The 21,226-nt window shown below is 45.3% G+C and overlaps 1 protein-coding gene across 1 annotated transcript in view; it reads right to left on the minus strand.

Annotated features, from left to right (window-relative positions):
* The window catches only part of LOC129707501 (collagen alpha-1(XIV) chain-like), a 113,894-nt gene extending 94,173 nt beyond the window's left edge, over positions 1 to 19,721 (minus strand). The window contains 3 exon segments of the mRNA XM_055652589.1: positions 1,338 to 1,442; positions 10,106 to 10,207; positions 19,020 to 19,721. Coding sequence (XP_055508564.1) covers positions 1,338 to 1,442; positions 10,106 to 10,181 — 181 coding nt within the window. The 5' untranslated portion in view covers positions 10,182 to 10,207; positions 19,020 to 19,721.
* Between the last annotated feature and the right edge of the window lie 1,505 nt (positions 19,722 to 21,226).

The raw sequence follows: 21,226 nt of genomic DNA on the forward strand, positions 1-21,226 counted from the left end.
CATTGCAGGTCGCCGAAAATTTTCAACGTTGAAAATCCAGCGGTGACCAGAACAAGGTACGACTCTTTGGGCGACTACTCACGACCGTACAGGCTTCACCCCGCGACATGTCGCCTGTATGGTCGTCAGTCGTCTCCTCAGTCGCCCAAAGAGTTGTACCTTGTTCTGGTCGCCGCTGGATTTTCAACATGTTGAACATTTTCGGCGACCTGCAACGACCTATGACGGGTGCCGGCAGTGGCGGATAAAAGTCTCGTAAGCGGGACAGGGCCATAAAGCTACAAAGTGGACGTTTCACTTCATTTAAACCATCATGCAATGAAGATGCCTCAACAGTAACTGGGAATAATATTTCAGAATAACCCTTCTTTAAATATAAATCATTGCGATATTGTAGGTGAAATAATTGATAGGTGCAGCATGGACAGGCCATTCGGCCCAACGAGACCATGCCACCCATTGATCATCCCTTCATACTAGTTCTATGTTATTCCACTTTCTCATCCACTCCCTATACACCAGGCCAACTAATCTATCAACCTGCATGTCTTTGGGATGTGGGAGGAAACTAGAGCACCAGGAGGAAACCTCATGCAGTCACGGGGAGAACGTGCCAACCCCACACAGACAGCACACGAGGTCGGGATCAAACCCGGATCTCTGGCGGTCCACAAATGTCTCCACATGTTATGCTGCTGCAAGTAAGAATTTCAATGATCAGTTTTTGTTATATACGACATATCGGGCGGCATGGTGGCACAGCGGTAGAGTTGCTGCCTTACAGTGACAGAGACCCGGGTTGAATCTGATTGTGGGTGCTGTCTTTACGGAGTTTGTACGTTCTCCCCGTGAGCATGTGGGTTTTCTGCGGGTGCTCTGGTTTCCTACCACATTCCAAAGACTTGCAGGTTTTAGGTTAATTGGCTTCTGCAAAATTGTAAATTGTCCCCAGTGTGCAGGATAGGATACGGGTGATCGCTGATTGGTGCGGACTCTGTGGGCTGAAGGGCCTGTTTCTGAACGCTGTATCTCCAAATTCTAAGGACAATTAAACATTCTGGACATTCCCTCGATCTCCATTCCCTTTGTCCTGTTTTCACACCCGACACTTCCTTACCTCCCTGTCCCCCGACACCAGTCTGAAGAAGGGTCTCGACCCAAAACATCACCCATTCCTTCTCTCCAGAGATGCTGCCTGTCCCGCTGAGTTACTCCAGCATTTTGTGCCTATCTTCGGTTTAAACCAGCGCCTGCAGTTCCTCCCTAAACATTCTTGACTCTCGACTCAGAACTGCAGCTCACGTTCGGCTGAGGAATTGTAACAGAAGTGTACGTACCTGCTGAAGGCTTCACTCGGACTTTGTAGCCCTGTTTGTTTCCATCCACTTCTTTCCATTTCATCTGAAGTCTGTCCTCAGACAGAACGCTTAATTTCAATCGACCTGGTTGCAAAAGCACAAAAAGGTCATGTACAAAAATGTGACCTCAGAAATGGATCTCTCAGAAAATACACAGGGCTTCCCTGAAAAACAGAATTCCATTTTAACAATACACTAGGTTAAATAGAATGCAATAGGTTAACCTATGATGAGCATTTGTCGACACTGGGCCTGTACTCGCTGGAATTTAGAAGAATGAGGAGGGGGAGAACCTCATTGAAATGTACAGAATAGTGAAAGACTTGGATAGAGTGGATGTGGAGAGGATGTTTCCACTAGTGGGAGAGTCTTGGACTAGAGGTCATAGCCTCAGAATTAAAGGACGTTCTTTTAGGAAGGAGGAGGAGAAATGTCTTTAGTCATAGGGCAGTGAATCTGTGGAATTGTTTGCTATAGAAGGCTGTGAAGGCCAAGTCAGTGGATATTTTTAAAGCAGAGATAGATAGATTCTTAATTAGTACAGGTGTCAGAGGTTATGGAGAGAAGGCAGGAGAATGGGGTTAGGAGGCAGAGATAGATCAGCCATGATTGAATGGCGATGTAGACTTGATGGGCCGAATGGTAATTCTACTCCCATTAGTTATGACCATCAAATTGTAGCCCAAGGTGACCTGACCAGTTCATGTTCAAAAAAGATGTTAAAATACTGTAAAGCTTAAAGGGCCTGTCCCACTTTCATGACCTCTGCTGAGTTTGCCCTTGGTTCATACTCGCAGCATGGTCATCACAAGGTCGTAAGAGGTCGTGATGCTGGTCGTAGGTACACATGGCATCAAGTAGGTCGGGGCATTTTTTCAAGCCTGATGAAAAATGTCCACGAGTTAAAAAGGTTGTGAATTAGGCTGTAAAAGTGGGACAGGCCCTTTAGGGTGACACAGTAGCACAGCGGTGGAGTTGCTGCCTAACAGCGCCAGAGACGTGGGCTCGATCCCGACTACGGGTACTGCCTGTGTGGAGTTTGCACGTTCTCCCTCTGATCGGGTGGGTTTTCTCCGGGTGCTCCGGTTTCCTCCCACACTCCAAAGACGTGCTATTTGGGAGGTTAATTATCTTCTGCAAATACCCCCTAATGTGTAGGGAGTGGATAAGAATGTGGGATAACACAGAACTAGCGTAGTGGCCAGAATAGCGTCAACCAGCGACACATTAGGACGTCCACCTACGACAATCTACGTCCACCCGCGACAAGCTATGACAAGCAACGACCCTGTCGGCAACAACTGAAGACAATTCAGTCGCTGGTACCTGTCGCCAGTTGACGTAGGTAGTCGCCAATGGAATTCCCCGAAGTCAGCACCCAGCGACAACCTACATCATCCTGGCGACAGCACCAACATCAGCAGAAGACAAGCTACGACAAGCCCACAGTCACCGACTGTCGCTGAAATGTTGTGAACATTTCAAAATCCAGCCGCGATCAGAAAAACACTACGACACTTTGGGCGACTGAGGAGACGATTCACGACCATACAGGCGACACCCCGGCAACCATGTGACGACAGCCTGTAGTGGCCTAAAAAAAAAAAAAAAATTGCCTAAGTGGGATAAGCCCTTTACGTTTTAGAGGCTTTTGGATAGGCACTTGGGTATGGCAGGATGTGGATCTAGTGCATAAGATTAGTTGATCTTGGCATCATGTTTAAACAGACACAGTGGGCCAAAGACCCCGTTCCTGCGCTGTTCTATGTTCTATGATTACTCTACCTGCCACCGATAGACCTGTTAGTTCCAATATCTTCTGTACCACAGTGTCTGTATTCTCATTGCTGTTCTGTACCAACCGAATAAGTCAAAGCCCCACACAGCATAATACAGTATTGTTGATAACAATACCATCTTTATACTGGCTCATTGCAACAAATAACATCAATTTCGACTCAATGTAACAGCTGCAGAGGCGGAAATAGTCTCCCAGTGACAATTACAATAAGGATCTGAGATGAAGACTTTCACCCCTACATCGGCTAATGTAACTATCTCTTGTTACTGAATTAGTCTATTCACTCTATGCAGTCCCGAGTAGCAAGAAGTGGGCGACACGGTGGCGCAGCGGTAGAGCTGCTGCCTTACAGCGCCAGAGACCCGGGTTCTAACCCGACTACGGGTAGGGAGTTTGTACGTTCTCCCCGTGACCGGCGTAGGTTTTCTCCGAGATCTTTGGTTTCCTCCCACTCTCTAAAGACGTACAGGTTTGTAGGCTAATTGGCTTGGTATAAATGTAACTTGTCCCGAGGCGTGTAGGGTTGTGTTAATGTGCGGGGATCGCTGGTCGGTGCGGACTCGGTGGGCCGAAGTGCCTGTTTCCACGCTGTATCTCAGGGGGAAACTAAACTACTCCATACTGCAACTGTAATCCATCAATCCCTCGGAAAAGATAATAAATTTTACTTCGGAGTCACGTGAGTGATTCCGTGAAGATCCCAGCCCAGTGCGCATGTGCGGCATAATCGCACAGCTGTGCAGAACGCGGCCAGCGGGAGTCGGCAGCTCCCGCATCCAAGGGGCACTGGCTGAATGCCAAGGGAGCTGACACTCCTACCCCAGTGCTATTGCACTAGCCATCTCCCTTGACGAGGGATTGATGCAACAGCGGAGTTTGAGCTATGCCTCCTCCAATTTATAGCACACCCTTTTGCTCCCTCTTTTGAGGCTAGCTAAGGAGGCCAGGGCTGGGCTGGCTTAAACGCTGGGCAGGCGGACGAGAACAGCAGTATGCCAGGGGAGCAGGATCAGGAAGAGCTACTGGGTGTCGTGGGCCACTACATGGCTCCTCCACGCGACCATCTTCCCAACAAAGCCCTGCAGGAGCAGGCCTTTCCAGAGGCAAATCTGCAGGCAGCTGGGTCAGCAGACTTGCAGACAAGCAGCGAATTCTGAAGCTCCTAACAGAAGGGTCAAGATGTTACCGCCTTTGCTCGTTTTTCCACGGATTATACTCTCCTGGCAGGCGAGACGCCATGATCACCAAGGTGGTTCTCCCAGGATGAGACTATCCCATTGCACTACCAGGGTGCTGACCCCTAAGATGTTCCCAAATTTGGGATACTCGACTGAACAATGGTGCATATAGACCTGCCCGCAACCCCAAATATACGGGGCTATGCAAACCGCTGCTGCGGGAAGAGAGGCAGCTAAACCTGTGCGCCTCATGAGGGCAGGCCATGGAACGAGCAGGACATCGCATCCAACACCCAGCTGGCAGCACCCCTCGGCATCCACCAGCAATATCAAACAAGGACTGGTGAAAGCCTGGCGACCGCTTCACATTACCCCCAAAGTTCTTTTTAGACAGGGGCCCAGAGCGGAGCCGTGGGAAAATGCGCCGCCCCACCGACAGCACCAGCATACCAGCAAACTAGGCCTTCATGAAAAAAAACAATAAACATGGAGGTAGGTAGTCTGGTTCCTCCCAGTTTACACTAAATAAGGGTGTTCTACTAACTGCAGGGGGGGGGGGGGGGGGGGGGGGGGCATTTACACTTGTTGATAAAGCATGGGATGATGTCAAAAATAACTAAAATATACTCAACAGTATTAGAGGATATTACCGCCAGTTCAGCAATGCGCCCAAAGGGCATTTTCTCCCTCTAAGAAAAGAGAAGTGAGAAGGTCAAGCTGAACTAGAAAGGCTCATTACTAAACGGATCATGGGAGTAAACATGAACCATTGGAATTTGTATCGAATATATTCACAAAAACTACAAAAGATGGTGAATGTAGCATCATCATTGATCTAATATCACTAAATAAATCTGTTGAGTATATACACTTTAAGATGGAGACGGGTTTTTGTCACTGCCAGACATCTGATCTCCCAAGGATACCTATGGGGAGCATTGATATGGAAGATGCTAACTATCTTATACCCATACACTAGGATCATTATAGATACCTAAAAAATTTTACCTGGATAATGGATATCCCGGTTAGGGCAACCATGGGAGCATAGAGCATTCCCTATGGTCTAACCTCAGCCCTAAACTATTATAAATATTAAAAACGGCCATGAAAATATTAAGAAAACAAGCATAATCATGGCATATATTGGATGATATCCTCATATTAGGGGAAACAAAGGAATTAGCTGTGGCAGCAGTTCTAGCTACGAAACAGCTCCCTAAAGCTCTGAGGTTTATCCCACGCCCAGATAAACCAGAATTGAAGCGTTAACTACCAAGGATTATCTGGGCTTCAATAATAATTCCGTCCATATGACTGTTACTTTGCCAAGGTACTTGGGTCACTATAATCAAATCATGAATGTACCCACTGAAGCTATATCACAATTAAGGTGGTGGGCAGACATATATTTGGCATAGTTTTCAGCCCTATTATCATCACCAATCCCAACTTGGTTATTAAAAACCGATGCCAGTACTTTAGGCTGGGGAGCAACTAAACTCCATATCCAGCACAGGTAACAGATGGACCAATTCACAAACATCGTTACTACACATACCGGGCATCAACTACTTGGGATTGGTGATCGCCTATTGGGCTAAAAAGCATATGCATCTCAAATGCAGCACGTACATATGTGGTTACGGATTGATAATACTATGGTGGTGGCTTATATCAACCATATGGGGAGCATAATAATCATTATTGTGCAACAAATTGGTCAAACAAATCTGACAATGGTGTGTCAAAAGACATTTTAACTATCAGCTGCCTATGTCCTAGGAAGCTAGAACAAAGTGGGAGACACCATGTCACGGGGTAAAATTTATGATTACATTGAATAGATGTCAAACCCAAAATATCTGCTAAAGGTATTAAGCAGTTTGAAAGCCAGATATCAATTTGGTTGCACAAGACGGAATCGCCAGTAACCTATGTATGTGACTTAGGAACCAGATTAGAGGCAGCAGCGATAGATGCCTACACGCTGGAAGGGGGAATTTCTGCTTTGCCTTCCTCCCTTCTGCCTCATCAGACAGGCACTTCGCAATACAGATGGGATCTGTCTCCGAGATATTGAACGTGCCCGACCGGCCTACACAGCCATGGTTCCCAGTTCATCACGACACGGTGGGCGAGTCACCTATGGATTTCCCTAGTGGACCTTGGTTGCTGACTCAACCCAGTATCAGGCACAAGCCACCCATGCCAGGGAAACATCAAACTCCTGGGTGCAGGGTTTGAATAGACCTTACCAGGGACTGGGATTATCCAAAGGAACCATTACCACCATGTCGGCATCCCTGCAAACAGTCACTAAAAGCTAACATGGGTAAAATACTGCCACGACGCAGGGACAACGAACTATTCAACCACTGACGTATTGGAGTTCCTGGAACATCTACACCATGACTAAAAGGTGAGTTACAGTGCCGTAAATACAGCATGGAGCGCCTTGTCTGCTTATCTAAAACAGCACGTCAGCAGAGCATGGGATCCCATATCTCAGAGAATGGCACCAGCCAGATCCCTCAGCTTGCTCAATCTATGTTAAAAACGCTCATGCTTATGGCTCTCGTACACGCTCACAGAGTCCAGTCACTCCATAAGACTAGACTGGATAACATGGTGATTACCCCAGACGCATCACGTTCATATTCTAGGTCTGGTAAAATCTAACTCGCAGGTATATGGGACTAGGCGAGATTATGAGTTCGGCACGGACTAGTAGGGTCGAGATCGCCTGTGTTTTCCGTGCTGTAATCGTTATATGGCTATATGGACCAGGAACGCCCAATTCACTGGTGGGATTCCGGGCCTACCCACCAGAGTCCAGGTTGAGTGTGGTGACCCATCTACTACTATATATAGACACAACCCACAATCTTAGAGGGAGAGGAAAGCCTATGGGTCAACCACAGAAACCCCAAGACGGGGTACGAGCCAAACCACTCCAAGGTGGCTCAAACAGGTACTGAAAGCTGCCGGAATAGATAATAATACATTTTAATCCCATTCCACTAGGGCAGCATTGGTATCAGCGGCTGAACGAATGGACATCCCGGTTGACCACATTCTCAATACGGCAGAATGGTCAAGGGAACGACGTTCAGAACATTTTTTATTATAAACCGTTGATAAACCTGATTTAATTGCAGGAAGAATATTACAAACTGCAATATTAATTTAAGCTCAGGGGAGCTCTTTATGTTGTTATTGTTAACAAATACCTTTCTGTTTCTTGTGAAAGCAGATCCACTGGTTGATTACGATAACACTTCCTCCCTCAAAAACTTCGGCAGTGAGTGAAATAAAAACTGTTACACGGTTTGAAATCACAGACCTTTGAAGTCTTCACGGAATCACTCACGTGACTCCGAAGTAAAATAGTAAGATTAAACGAGTACTTACCAGTATGAAGTTTGATCTGTATTTTATGAGGAGTTACGGTGAGGTATTACGTGCCCGCCGCTCCCACCCTCAATATATAGATCAAACTAATAAACTGATGTCTCATGATCTTTACTATCTTACTTCAAATATTGTGTCTATCCTGTGATTTCACACCGCTGCTTCGAAGTATGCCGCACATGCGCACTGGGCTGGGATCTTCACGTAATACCTCACCGTAACTCCTCATAAAATACAGATCAAACTTCATACTGGTAAGTACTCGTTTAATCTTACTATTAAATATTAAAAATTGGACAGTGTCGAGTGAAACTGACTGAAAAGGTTTTCCAATGACTTACTGAAGATATATCAGGAAGTTTGACAAGACGTTTTTCACACAGCAATGCTGTACAGTTCTGAGAGGATAATTGTTAATGGGAATTGAGGATGCAAGGATTTACAGTGGGTCAGTTGATATAAAAATGCTTTGTTCCTGTGTTCATAGTAGCAATGAATACTGAATTGAGTGGATAATTAGCAACTGCCGGTATTTATATATTTTTTAAAAACCCTATTATCTATAACTATAACTCACATTTTATTCGGACAATAATGCAACTCAGTTTCCTTATTTCCTGAAAAACACCCATTAAACTTTTAAATGGCAGATTGAAAGCAAAGGCCACAAAGACGGGTTCATGTTGCAGACATAAATACACAGTTGTTCTGTGCATGAATACGGAAATTGGCGTGAGATTCACTGGCTCGGAGGGCAGCCGAGAATATTGCACACATATTAAGGACACTTGATGTTATTCAATTCTAACATACTAAAATTGTTAGTAGGATACCATTAGCCAAATGCTTTGACAACCGTCTAAATAATTCAAGTGATAAGATCCGAACGTTTGTTGTAGGCAATAGTCGCATCTGCAGAAGTTCACACTCATTGGTATTTGGTGAAAGTAAAGAATAAAGTTCACAGTTTCACTTTCTGGAGTTATTTAACGTTAAGTCACTCATCGGATAGCCAGAAGTTGATAAAGAAACGGAAGGCACTCGAAATAGCACAGGATGGCACACCATTGGCCCCCTGGGTGGGGGACAGAACTAGTAGATGGGTAATTATTGGTTGGGGTGAACTAGGTCGGCCAGTGACCACCACATACACCAGCACTATCTCACACACCAGAGCCAATTTACATTTTTTGCAAGAAGCCAATTAACCTGCAAACCTGCACGTCTTCGGAATGTGGGAGGGAACTGGAGCACCTGGAGAAAACCCACGCGGTCACAGGGAGAAAGTGCAAACTCTGTACAGGCAGCACCCGTGGTCAGCCTCAAACCCAGTTCTCTGGTGCTGTGAGGTAGCAGCTCTACCGCTGCACAGTACCCAATACCAAAAAATATTATAGAATACAATCGAAAAATAAATACCATCTAAGGGTCAAACGCTGTTTGTCTCTCCACATATACTGACTGATCATGTGTGTATTTCAATCCATCTGGCCCCTATTTACCCTGTACAAAATATTAAGTCTGTGCCATAAGTTCCCCCTTTTCAGCCAAACCAGTTATAAATGTACTTGTTTATATAACACTGAGCCTTCAGACTTTACTTTAGACTTTAGATATACAGTGTGGAAACAGGCCCTTTGGCCCACCGAGTCCGTGCTGACTAATAAATGCAATCTGCTGGAGGAACTCAGTGGGTCGAGACACATCTGTGGAAGGAAATGGATGTTTTGGGTCGGGTGGATGTTAATTTGTGTTTATTGTATGTTTTGTTATTTATTATTATATGTATGACTGCAGGCAACGAAAGTTTGTTCAGACCGAAAGGTCTGAATGACAAATAAAGAAATCCAATCCAATTCATTGGGGTGAGAGAGGGGAGGGTCGGCATGGAGGCGCGGCAGTAGAGTTGCCGCCTTTCAGCGCCAGAGATCCGGGTTCAATCCTGACCTTGGGTGCTTGTCTGTACCGAGTTTGGACGTTCTTCCTACGACCACATGGGTTTTCACCAGTTTCCTCACACATGCCAAAGACGTACAGGTTTGTACGTTTAATTGTGAATTAGCCTTGGGGTGTAGGATAGTGCTCGAGAACGGGGTGATTGTTGGTCAGCACAGACTCGATGGGCCAAAGGGCCTGTTTCCACACTGTATATCTAAAGACTAAAGTAACATCTGAAGTCTAAAGGCTCATTGTTATAATAAACAAGTACATTGATGAATGGTTTGGCTGAAAAGGGGGAAACTTATGGCACAGACTTATAACGTTCAGATAATCACAGTTAAAACTGGGGTTTGCGAATTCACGAGGGAGAGTTTTTCTCATTAACTTCCCTTTAGATAATCAAAAATAAATACCTTGTGCTTCTGTTTGGGTGAGCAGGTGAAGTGCCGCCATTGTAAAGGCTAGGATACCGTTAGTTCGTGTAGTCATGGCTAACTCGGGAAAGACCACAGATCCTAGCAATAAAAAATAATACACACAGGATCACATTTCATTCACCATTAATTTACTCAAGTGAACATCATCTAAATTATTGAAACATAAAAGAAATTAATATAAATACAAGTTGAGCTTTCATGTCAAGCTGGAAAGGGTAGGAATAGATTTATGAGGATGTTGCCAGGACTTGATGGCTTAAACTATGAGCAAGGTTTAGTTTAGAGATACAGCACAGAAACAGGCCCTTCGGCCCACCGAGTCCACACTGACCAGCGATCCCCGCACATTAACACTATCTTACACACACTAGGGACAATTTACACTTTAAACAAGCCAACTAACCAACATGCTTGTACGTCTTTGGAGTGTGGGAGGAAACCGAAGACCTCGGAGGAAAACCCACGCAGGTCACGGGGAGAACGTACAAACTCCACACAGACAGCACCCGTAGTCAGGATCGAACCATGCATCTCAGGCGCTGCAAGCGCTGAAAGGCAGCAACTCTGCGTACCGCTGCGCCACCGTGCCACCCTTGAAACCCATTTATCCGGCTATTCCCACAACAGCCATCATTTCATCCCTTCTGTTCCTCCCACACACTGGAGAGTCTTGGAACGTTTTAATACATTGAAGTCTTTGGTGAAATATTACCGCACATATAAATTAAAAGTACTGATAAAAAAAATAAAAGATTGCAAACCACTAAATTAAAAACAAAGGGATTTAGAAGTTTAAGAAAGAACTGCTGATGCTGGAAAAATCGAAGATAGACAAAAAATGCTGGAGAAACTCAGCAGGTGAGGCAGCATCTATGGAAAGGAATTGGCGACGTTTTGGGTCGAGACCCTTCTTCAGACTGATGCCTGATTTTTATGGATATAGATTTTGGATATAGCGGGCTCGAAGGGCCAAATGGCTTACTCCTGCACCTATTTTTCTATGTTTCTAGTGGCTATATTAGCGAGTTGCTTTCCTTCGCAATATCGTGGCAATGATTGAGTGACCTGTACAGGATGCTGGAGTAACTCAATGGGACAGGCAGCATCTCTGGAGAGAAGGAATGGGCGACTTTTCAGGTCAAGACCCTTCTTCAAACCCCTCTCGCCCTGAAATGTCACCCATTCCCTCTCTCCAGAGATGCTGCCCGTCCCACTGAGTTACTCCAGCATTTTGCGTTTATCTTCAGTGTAAACCAGCATCTGCAGTTCCTTTCTACACATTGAGTAACGCGTGTTGGTTGACATTTTATCTCCCATTACCTAGATAGCGGAGTCATGGGATATGGGAAGAAGGCAGGAACAGAGTACTGATTGTGGATGATCAGCCATGATCACATTGAATGACTCGAAGGGCCGAATGGCCTACTTCAACACCCCAAAACTTGCCCATCTTGATTTTCTGCAAATAAGTTCCAAGTAGCGATGGCTTTGGGTGTTGAAATCACTTGCCCTTTCATCTCCTCTCATTTCTCAGATTAATATCAGAGTAATGCATCATGTTAATTAACATCAAAAAAAATGTACCCTGTTCTCTACCAGTAAGAAACTTCTTCAAAATATTAGGCTGAGGATAGTTTTCCTCTGAACCCTTTCATTGACTAATTATTCTTGCACAATAATCAATGGTCATTGTTTTAACGCTCATGTGAATATTAAGCGTTGATGGTCCAGACACAATGAAGGACGTTTTTGAAGAACTAGGATCATGTTAGTTCAAATTTTTTTCTTTATCATTTTTGATTCATGAATTGCGACTTGCTGTATGTTCTTTTAACGTGATGAAAATGGATTAGATTTCTGGATTAGATTGATCAAACATGGACAACCCCCCTGTTAATAGGACTTTTAAATCAGTTCAGTGAACTGTGAGGTGTGGTTGTGTAGGCTGGAACTGCAGATGCTGGTTTAAACTGAAGATAGATGCAAAAAAACTGGAGTGACTTTAGTCAGAGGGTGGCGACCCTGTGGAATTCATTGCCACAGAAGGGTTTGGAGGACAAGTCAGTGGATATTGTTAAGGCAGAGATGGCTAGATTCTTGATTAGTACGGGTGTCAGGGGTTATGGGGAGAAGGCAGGAGAATGGGGTTGGGAGGGAGAGATAGATCAGCCCTGAATGAATGGCGGAGTAAACTTGATGGGCTGAATGGCCTAATTCTGCACCTATCACATGATCTCCGCCGGTCAAGCAGCATCTCTGGAGAAAAGGGAGAGGTGACGTTTCGGGTCGAGACCCTTCTTCAGACTGGGACTTGGGGGAAAGGGAAAGTAGAGATGTAGATGGTGATGTGTAGCGATATAGAACAGCAGTGTTGAATTGTGGAAGGGGTAAGCTCACCCATGAAGATACTCAACATTCCTAACCTCGAGAAGGGATGGATGGATGATCAACCAAGTCTCCCATTAGAATTCAGTGGTTCCCAACCTTTTTTTGGCCATGCCCCACCTAATCACCTCTAAAATCCTGATGCCCCCCCCATGTGGTGATATATAATTCTTATCATTTAAAAAGTGAACTCCGTTTCAGCTGAAGAAGCTTAAAACGCCAATACCTTGGTTGTAATAACTACACAATAAAGACCTTTTTTACCCCCAAAAAATTATTTACTCAAAATAACATCTGAAACATAAACTACATGTTTACCTGATGGAAAATCCTAAAAAATAAAAATCGAAAATTTGGACCCAGACCTCCTCAGTCGCGCTCAATATGCCCCACGTTGGGAACCACTGCATTAGATGCTATCAACGCTACACCTGCATAGGGTCAGACTTCCGCCCCCCCCCCCCCCCCCCCCCCCCCCCCCCCCCCCCTCCTCCAGTTAAACTCTCAGCTTTCACTGAATAAACCCTAACCCTACCTGACTTCAAACAAGAGTGGTAGCTGTGGGCCAGGGACATAAAGGTTGTTCAAAGTCTTTGAACAATACGTCGTAAATCATGCGGACAGAAGGGATAGAAAGATAACAGCTGGTAAAGATTTATGGCATATTGCAGCACATTGATTGAGTAGTTTCTGCATCAGTACAAAGCTTTATTCTGTGAATGGGATAGACACGAGGGTGTATTAAATGTTTGTAGGTAGACAAAAATGCTGGAGAAACTCAGCGGGTGCAGCAGCATCTATGGAGCGAAGAAAATAGGCAACGTTTCGGGACGAAACCCAAAGGAAATAGGCAACGTTTCGGGTCGAAACCCGAAGGGTTTCGGGACGAAACGTTGCCCATTTCCTTCGCTCCATAGATGCTGCTGCACCCGCTGAGTTCCTCCAGCACTTTTGTCAACCTTCGATTTTCCAGCATCTGCAGCTCCTTCTTAAACATTGAACGTCTGTACGTTTTAGACTAGAGACACAGCGTGGGAACAGCCCCCGCACTTCACCGAGTCCCCGCCCACCAGCGATCACCCCACTATCCTACACACGAGGGACAATTTGCCGTTTTTACCAATGCAAATTAACCTACAGGCCCGCACGTCTTTAGAGCGTGCGAAAACCCACACGGTCACGGGGAGAGCGTACAAACTTCATACAGGCAGCACCCGTCGTCAGGATCGAACCCGGGTCTCTGGCGCTGTAAGGCAGCAACTCCACCGCTGTTCCACCATACTGCTCCCGTTATCCTCTATCTGTGCACTGCAGTCGTCCCCCCGAGATCTTCGGTTTCCTCCCACACTCCAACGATGTACAGGTTTGTAGGTTAGTCGGCTTGGTATAAGTGTAAATCGTTCTCTGTGTGTGAGTGTGAGTGTGTGTGTGTGTGTGAGTGTGTGCGTGTGTGTGAGTGTGTGTGAGTGTGTGAGTGTGTGTGAGTGAGTGTGTGAGTGTGTGTGAGTGTGTGAGTGTGTGTGATTGTGTGTGTGTGTGTGTGTGTGTGTGAGTGTGTGCGTGTGAGTGTGTGTGTGTGAGTGTGAGTGTGAGTGTGTGAGTGTGTGTGAGTGTGAGAGTGTGTGTGTGTGTGTGTGTGAGCGAGTGTGTGTGAGTGTGTGTGTGCCGTTAATGCACGGGGATCGCTGGCCGGTGTGGACACGGTGGGCCACGCTATATCTCTAAACTAAAGCTTGTACCCTTTAGACCAAGGGTTCCCAACCTGGGGTAAAGTACCCCCAGGGGGGTAAATTACATCCACCCAGGAGGGCCCTTGTGGCTAAAGGGATCAGTGGGTATGGAGAGAAGGCAGGTACGGGATACTGAGTTGGATGATCAGCCATGATCATATTGAATGGCGGTGCAGGCTTGAAGGGACAAATGTCCTACTCCTGCACCTATTTTCTATCTTTCTATTCTGGATTTGTACACATTTCGTCTCATTGACAGATGGTGTTAACGATAGCAGAGTCAGGGGATATGCGGAGAAGGCAGGAACGGGGTACTGATTGGGGATGACCAGCCATGATCACATTGAATGGCGGTGCTGGCTCGAAGGGCCGAATGGCCTACTCCTGCACCTATTGTCTATGGTTTGGTTCTGGTATACCGATATCTGTTCATCATTAGTTGTTCATAAATAAGTGAAGTAACATCGTTATGTGCCATTAAAGTTGCCAGGGGTAAACGGGACACAAACATTTGCCAACCCCTGCTTTACACTGAAGAGAGACATGCGTATTTAGCATAGTTTGTGTCATTCACTTTTTCTGGTGTAGCCGCTAAAAATTCCTGCCATTTCATGAGGAAGGGAAGATGTTTTTGGTGAGTGTTTAACAGCAGAGCAAGGGGCAGCTCATCAGACCAGCCTCTCCCACTCACCATCTCCTCAGGCACCTGGGCCGACCCGTTGCAAAGTTAATGGGAGTTTGATTTATGATGTGCTTGGAGCGACCTCTCTACAAGGTGGGTCATTGGGCCCGTTAAGGAACGTGCTCCATTTGAAACGCTCTCAGTGTTGATTCCAGAATAACTTCGTCAGAAATAAACCTTAGTAAACTTAGAGATCTACCGATCCCAATCACAGCATGTTCCTGCTTGTGCCTCTTAATTACATCTAAACTATGTGCCCAAGTCAAACTTACATGATGATAGAGAAAAAAAAATTGGACAAGGTTCCAAATCGAAATAATAGTTGCTTTGTCTTTCTGCGACTGGCATTTATGTTTTAACAACACGGGTTAGATATCTCAAAAGGACACAAAGTGGATAGGTGATGTTTCAGGTCGAGACCCTTCTTCAGACATAGTCGTCAGAAGATAGTCTTCTTCAGAAGATAGTCGTTCACTCATGGACGTGGATAGGTGATGTTTCAGGTCGAGACCCTTCTTCAGACATAGTCGTCAGAAGATAGTCTTCTTCAGAAGATAGTCGTTCACTCATGATGTCTGCTGTGGAATATTTCTTCACAGTGGGGAAGATAATAGGGTACAGTGTACGCCCGCCTCGCTCTCTCTAGTCATTCCCTCAGTAGGCACCTTCGATTAAACCTGTCCCTATCCATCTCCAAATTCTAATTATTATTTCTAAAGAGACCGTTAATTAAGATGGAATTTAACTCAGACTGATAGCTGCACGATTGTTTGGTTTTAAGAATAAGGGGCAAGCCATTTAGAACGGAGGCTAGGAAACACTTTTTCCACACAGAGAGTTGTGAGTCTGTGGAATTCTCTGCCTCAGAGTGCAGCGGAGGCCGGCTCTTTCAAGAGAGAGCTAGATAGGGCTCTTAAAGATAGCGGAGTCAGGGGATATGGGGAGAAGGTAGGAACGGGTTACCATGATCACATTGAATGGCAGTGCTGGCTCGAAGGGCCGAATAGCCTACTGCTGCACCTATTGCCCATTGTTGAGAGAACCTAACACAACCGTAATCATTAACACAGACGGCTGTGGAGGCCAAGTCATTGGGTATTTTTAATGGGGTGATTGGCCAGATTCTTGATTAGTACGGGCGTCAGGGGTTATGGGGAGAAGGCAGGAGAATAGGGTTGAGAGGGAAAGATGGATCAGCCATGATTGAATGGTGGAGTAGACTTGATGGGCCAAAGGGGCTAATACTGCTCCTCTAATTCTAATCTTATGAACTTATTCTGTGTTCCATCATGACTAGAAATTGCCAGGCAGATAAAGGAAATGATTTGTGGATGTAATCAAAGCCTCCCTTTAGTTTAGTTTTTAGAGATGCAGCGTAGAAACAGGCCCTTTGGCCCACCGACTCTGTGCCAACCATTGATCCCCGCACACTAATGCTATCCCACACATACCAGGGACAATTTACAAATATACCAAGCCACTACAAACCTATATGCCTTGGAGTGTGGGAGGAAACCTGAGCACCTGGAGAAAACCCACTCAGGCCACAGGGGAGAACATACAAACTCCGCACAGACAGCACCCATAGTCAGGATCGAACCCGGATCTCTGGCGCTACAAGGCAGCAACTCTACCGCTGCCCACCGTGAAAAAATATTTCAACTGGTTTGTAGAAGATTCTGGGCAAGACCAATCAAATTGGGGAAATTGCGAGCAGAACGGCACTCCAGATCTCCGTGTCTATTAGGGAGCAAGCGGAAGCCTCATGTAAATATTCTGCACCCCCATCCCCCTCCACGTACCAGCCCCACCAAGACCCCTCCATGTTTAGTGTGGGAGAATATGGTGATCACACACTGGTCTCATCAGACACTTCAGGTGGGAAGAAGGCAGGAGAATGGGGTTAGGTGGAAAAGATAGATCAGCCATGATGGAATGGCAGCTTAGACTTGATGGGCCGAATGGCCTAATTCTACACCTATCACTTAGGACCTTGCGTGCCAACAATGTCCCAGCTACACTACACCCACCCGCCTGTACATATCCCTCCAAACCTGTCCTATCTATGTATCTGCCTAAAGGGCCTGTCCCACTAGACAATTTTTTAGGTGACTGCCAGCGACTGTCATAGTCGTAGCAGGTCACTGAAAAACCGGCCACTGGACTAATGGGCCCGTCCCACTTAGGGGATTTTTTTTAGGCAACTGCCGGCGACTACGATAAAGGAATTCATCGAAGTCAGCACCGGCAACAACCTACGTCACGTGGCGACAACCATCGACAGCACCTACAGACAAGCCACGACAAGCTCGACAAGCCCACAGTCGCAGAAAAGTTTTGAACATTTCAAAATCCAGCAGCAATCATAAAAATGCTACGACTCTTTGGGCGACTGAGGAGATGACTTGTGCTCATACAGGCGACACCCCGGCAACACCCCGGTGACAGCCTAGTCACCAAAAAAAAATCATCTAAGTGGGACAGGCCCTTAACTGTTTCTTAAACATTGGGATAGTACCCGCCTCAACTACCTCCTCAGGCAGCTTGTTCCAATCACCCACCACCCTTTGTGTGAAAAAGTTACTCCCTCAGATTCCCCCTTCACCTTCAACCTATGTCCTCTGGTCCTCGGTTCCCCTACTCTGGGCAAGAGATTCTGTGGGCTACTCCTCTCATGAACAAATCCTCCATAGACAAAGTCCAATGTCTGCAATGGGGTAGAGGTGAATCGGACCACACCCTAGCTTATTTGAAGGACCGTTCAGAAGCCCGATAACAGAGGGGAAGAAGCTGAGTGAGTGTGGTGGTGCGTGCTTTGAAGCTTCTGTATCTCCTGCCTGACGGGAGCGGGGAGGAGGAGGAATGACCGGGCTGGGACGAGTTTTTGGTTACCCGTTAATGACACAAGTTTAACCACTACTAGATCTTCTCCTAAAGGGATCACAGCTGGCTGTCACTGCAAAGCTTGCAACCCATTGAAAAAGATATCTCAATGCTCAAAAGTGGGTTCTTCATTAATTTGTGAAGTAGCCAAATTTGCACAAAAACCCTGCTCAATATACCCTTCCATATTTGGCCCATTGTAGAATTTGCTCAGACCTTTCGTACTCCAAATACATTTTTTTTTCCCCGTGAGATCTTAAAGTTATCAATTATAATGACCACACCAGCACCGAGAATCCTTCACGCAGCTGTGGTGAAGAGTGCATTATAGTAAGCTTCATCACATTTGTGGTTGAAACTAAAGCGTTTGTTATCAGTATGAATTAATTTAAAACTGCACCTACTAAACTTCCCAAGATTTGTTTTTAATGGATGTGCATTCCAACTTTAAGCCGCAAAAACCAAAACTAGTATAATTACCAGGTTAAATCCAACACCAATTGTAGGATAAGGGTTAGGTTTAATACAGATGTGTGAAAAACACACACCTCCAGAAGAAGGATCTCGACTCGAAACGTCACCCATTCCTTCTCTCCAGAGATGCTGCCTGTCCCGCTGAGTTACTCCAGCTTTATGTATCTAACTCCAGATTCAGGAATAGTTTCTTTTCAGCTGTTATCAGGCAACTGAACCATCCTATCAACAACTGTAGAGCAGTCCTGGCTTCCCGTATACCTCATTGGAGACCCTCGGAGTATCTTTAATTGGACTTTACCTTACACTAAACGTTATACCTTTATCCTGTATGCTGTGGACGGCTCAATTGCAATCATGTATAGTCTGATGGCCTGCAACACAAAAGCTTTTCACTGTACCTCAGTACACGTGACGAACTAAACTAAAATTATTTGAAAGATTAGTCTGAAGAAGGGTCTTGACCCGAAACGTCACCGATTCCTTCTCTCCAGAGATGCTGTCTAGCCCGCTGAGTTACTCCAGCTTTTTGTGTCTGTCTTTGATTTAAACCAGCATCTGCAGTTCCTTACGACACATAAAATTATTGTCACTTGTGCGAAACTTTGCATGCTATCCAAACAGAGCATATAACACCATACATAAATACAATCAAGTCAAACTCCAGTACAATAGATAGAGTAAATGGGAAGATGCAGGGTGCAGAGTATAGGTCGCACATGTGTTTGTACGTTACCTGGGCTTTCTTTGCTTCAATGGGGGTTGTTTTTTACTTGTTTTTACGCTTGCCTGAAACAAAACAAAATCCAAGATTCAATCACGATTAGCACAATGTTTTTCGATCGCAATACTGCTTTTTATACAACATTTTCAGTTGTTTTTTTAACAACAATGGACCCTTGTAATGGACAGAAGATTTACTAGCAGGGGAGGACTTGCTGAACCTCCAGTTTAAATTCCATTTGGAATATTTTGGAGGACCAAGAAACCAAGAACCAAGAACAAAAGGATTTACCTGCGGTGGGTCCGTTTGTCCACTGGTTTTGACACTTCCGAAGTTGCTGGAATAAAAATAGCTGGTGTCCTCCTCGCATAGAGAGCCCTCGTCGCTGTAATAAAAATCACTCCGATCCCCTCTCGATGTTTTGATAGTCCACGCACTGCAGACGCGTTTAAATCAGTCAGATTATCATTTAAAGATGCGATTTCCAGGGGTGTGTCGTCCGGTGGTGTTTAACCGTGGATCTGCCCCCCTTAGCTGACGTGCCAGCTCCACTTGTTAACCCTGACAACGTTCACCCAGCGAATGTCCCTTGCAATGTTTGTTTCCACATCCAATTACAAAAAGCGAAGTGCCGTTGAAGTTAAGAAATTCCAGGCTAACATTAAAAGCTCTGCTCAACTGGGGATGTCAAAACTTTTCAATCATATGGTCGGAATAATGACATCATGTGTTTCCGAGGCTGAGAACGAGTTTGGACAGATCTTTCTGTCCCAGTACAGCGAAAAGTCAGGTTAACAAAAAAGCTCTGAAACTCAACTGGGCAGCAGCATGTATGGAGCGAAAAAATTTTCAACGTTTCATATTGGGTTTCGGAATATTTCCTTCATCATAGTGTTTCTGCGAGGCTGAGTTTCTCCAGCTTTTTGTTTGGACAGATCTTTCTGTCCCAGTTCCCTCAAACGAGCTGTAAAGTCGGATGGGCTGTTTATACGCACAGAATGCTGGAGTCAACACAGCGGGTCAGGCAGCAACTCTGGGGAGAAGGAATGGGTGACGTCTCAGGGTCGAGACCCTTCTTCAGACTCAGGGGAGAGGGAGACACAGAGATAAGGAAGGGTGAGGTGTGAAAACGAGACATCGGAGGAGATTATGTTTCCAAGGAAAATAAAGAAGAGATCATTGTTAACTAGGAGAAGTTGACAACGAAGTAAACAGATAAAATGTAATCAGTGATCTATGATGAAGATGAAGATTTAATGAAGGATCTCAACTCAAAACGTCACACATTCCTCATCTCCAGAGATGCTGCCTGTCCCGCTGAGTTACTCCAGCATTTTGTGTCTGTCTTCGATTTAAACCAGCATCTGCAGTTCCTTCTTACACAGTTGGGCAGTTTATACATGTGACTATCTAGACTTTGCAAGGACGTGATTATTGTTTCGAGCCAGCACCGCCATTCAATGTGATCATGGCTGATCATCCCCAATCAGTACCCCGTTCCTGCCTTCTCCCCATATCCCCTGACTCCGCTATTTTTAAGAGCCCTATCTAGCTCTCTCTTGAAAGCATCCAGAGAACCTGCCTCCACCGCCCTCTGAGGCAGAGAATTTCACAATTTGTGGGGGTGTCCCAGTAATTAAACTACAAACGCACAATCTGATATGTATTGTCTTCAAACACTTCAGATGGTGATTAGTAAACATTTTTTTTTTAATTGCTGATTGGGCAGTTCTGAACGTTAGCAAGGACTTTAAATGCCCATTCATGTTGGTGAGAAAACTAGAAATGTCACCATCAATGTGGAAATGTCATAGACTCCAGGCTGCAAGGTCAATAGAGAAAGTTTAAAGGAGATGTGCAGAGCAAGCTTTTTTTAATTCAGAGAATAAGTTTAGTTTATTATTTAAAAATTTAGTTTTGGGTCAATGGATGTATTCAAGAGAGTGTTAGATAGAGCTCTTGCGGCTAACGGAATCAAGGGATATGGGGAGAAAGCGGGAACGGGGTACTGATTCTGGATGATCTGCCATGATTAGCTTGCTCGAAGGGCTGAATGGCCTACTCCTGCGCCTATTTTCTATGTTCCCATGTTTCTATGTCCCTTCTCCAGATCAAGTCAAGTCAAGTCAAGTTTATTTGTCACATAAACATACGAGATGTGCAGTGAAATGAAAGTGGCAATGCTCGCGGAACAACAAAACAACCAAACAAATTATAAA

Source organism: Leucoraja erinacea, chromosome 21 (genome assembly GCF_028641065.1).
Source record: "Leucoraja erinacea ecotype New England chromosome 21, Leri_hhj_1, whole genome shotgun sequence".
Lineage (NCBI taxonomy): Eukaryota > Metazoa > Chordata > Chondrichthyes > Rajiformes > Rajidae > Leucoraja > Leucoraja erinaceus.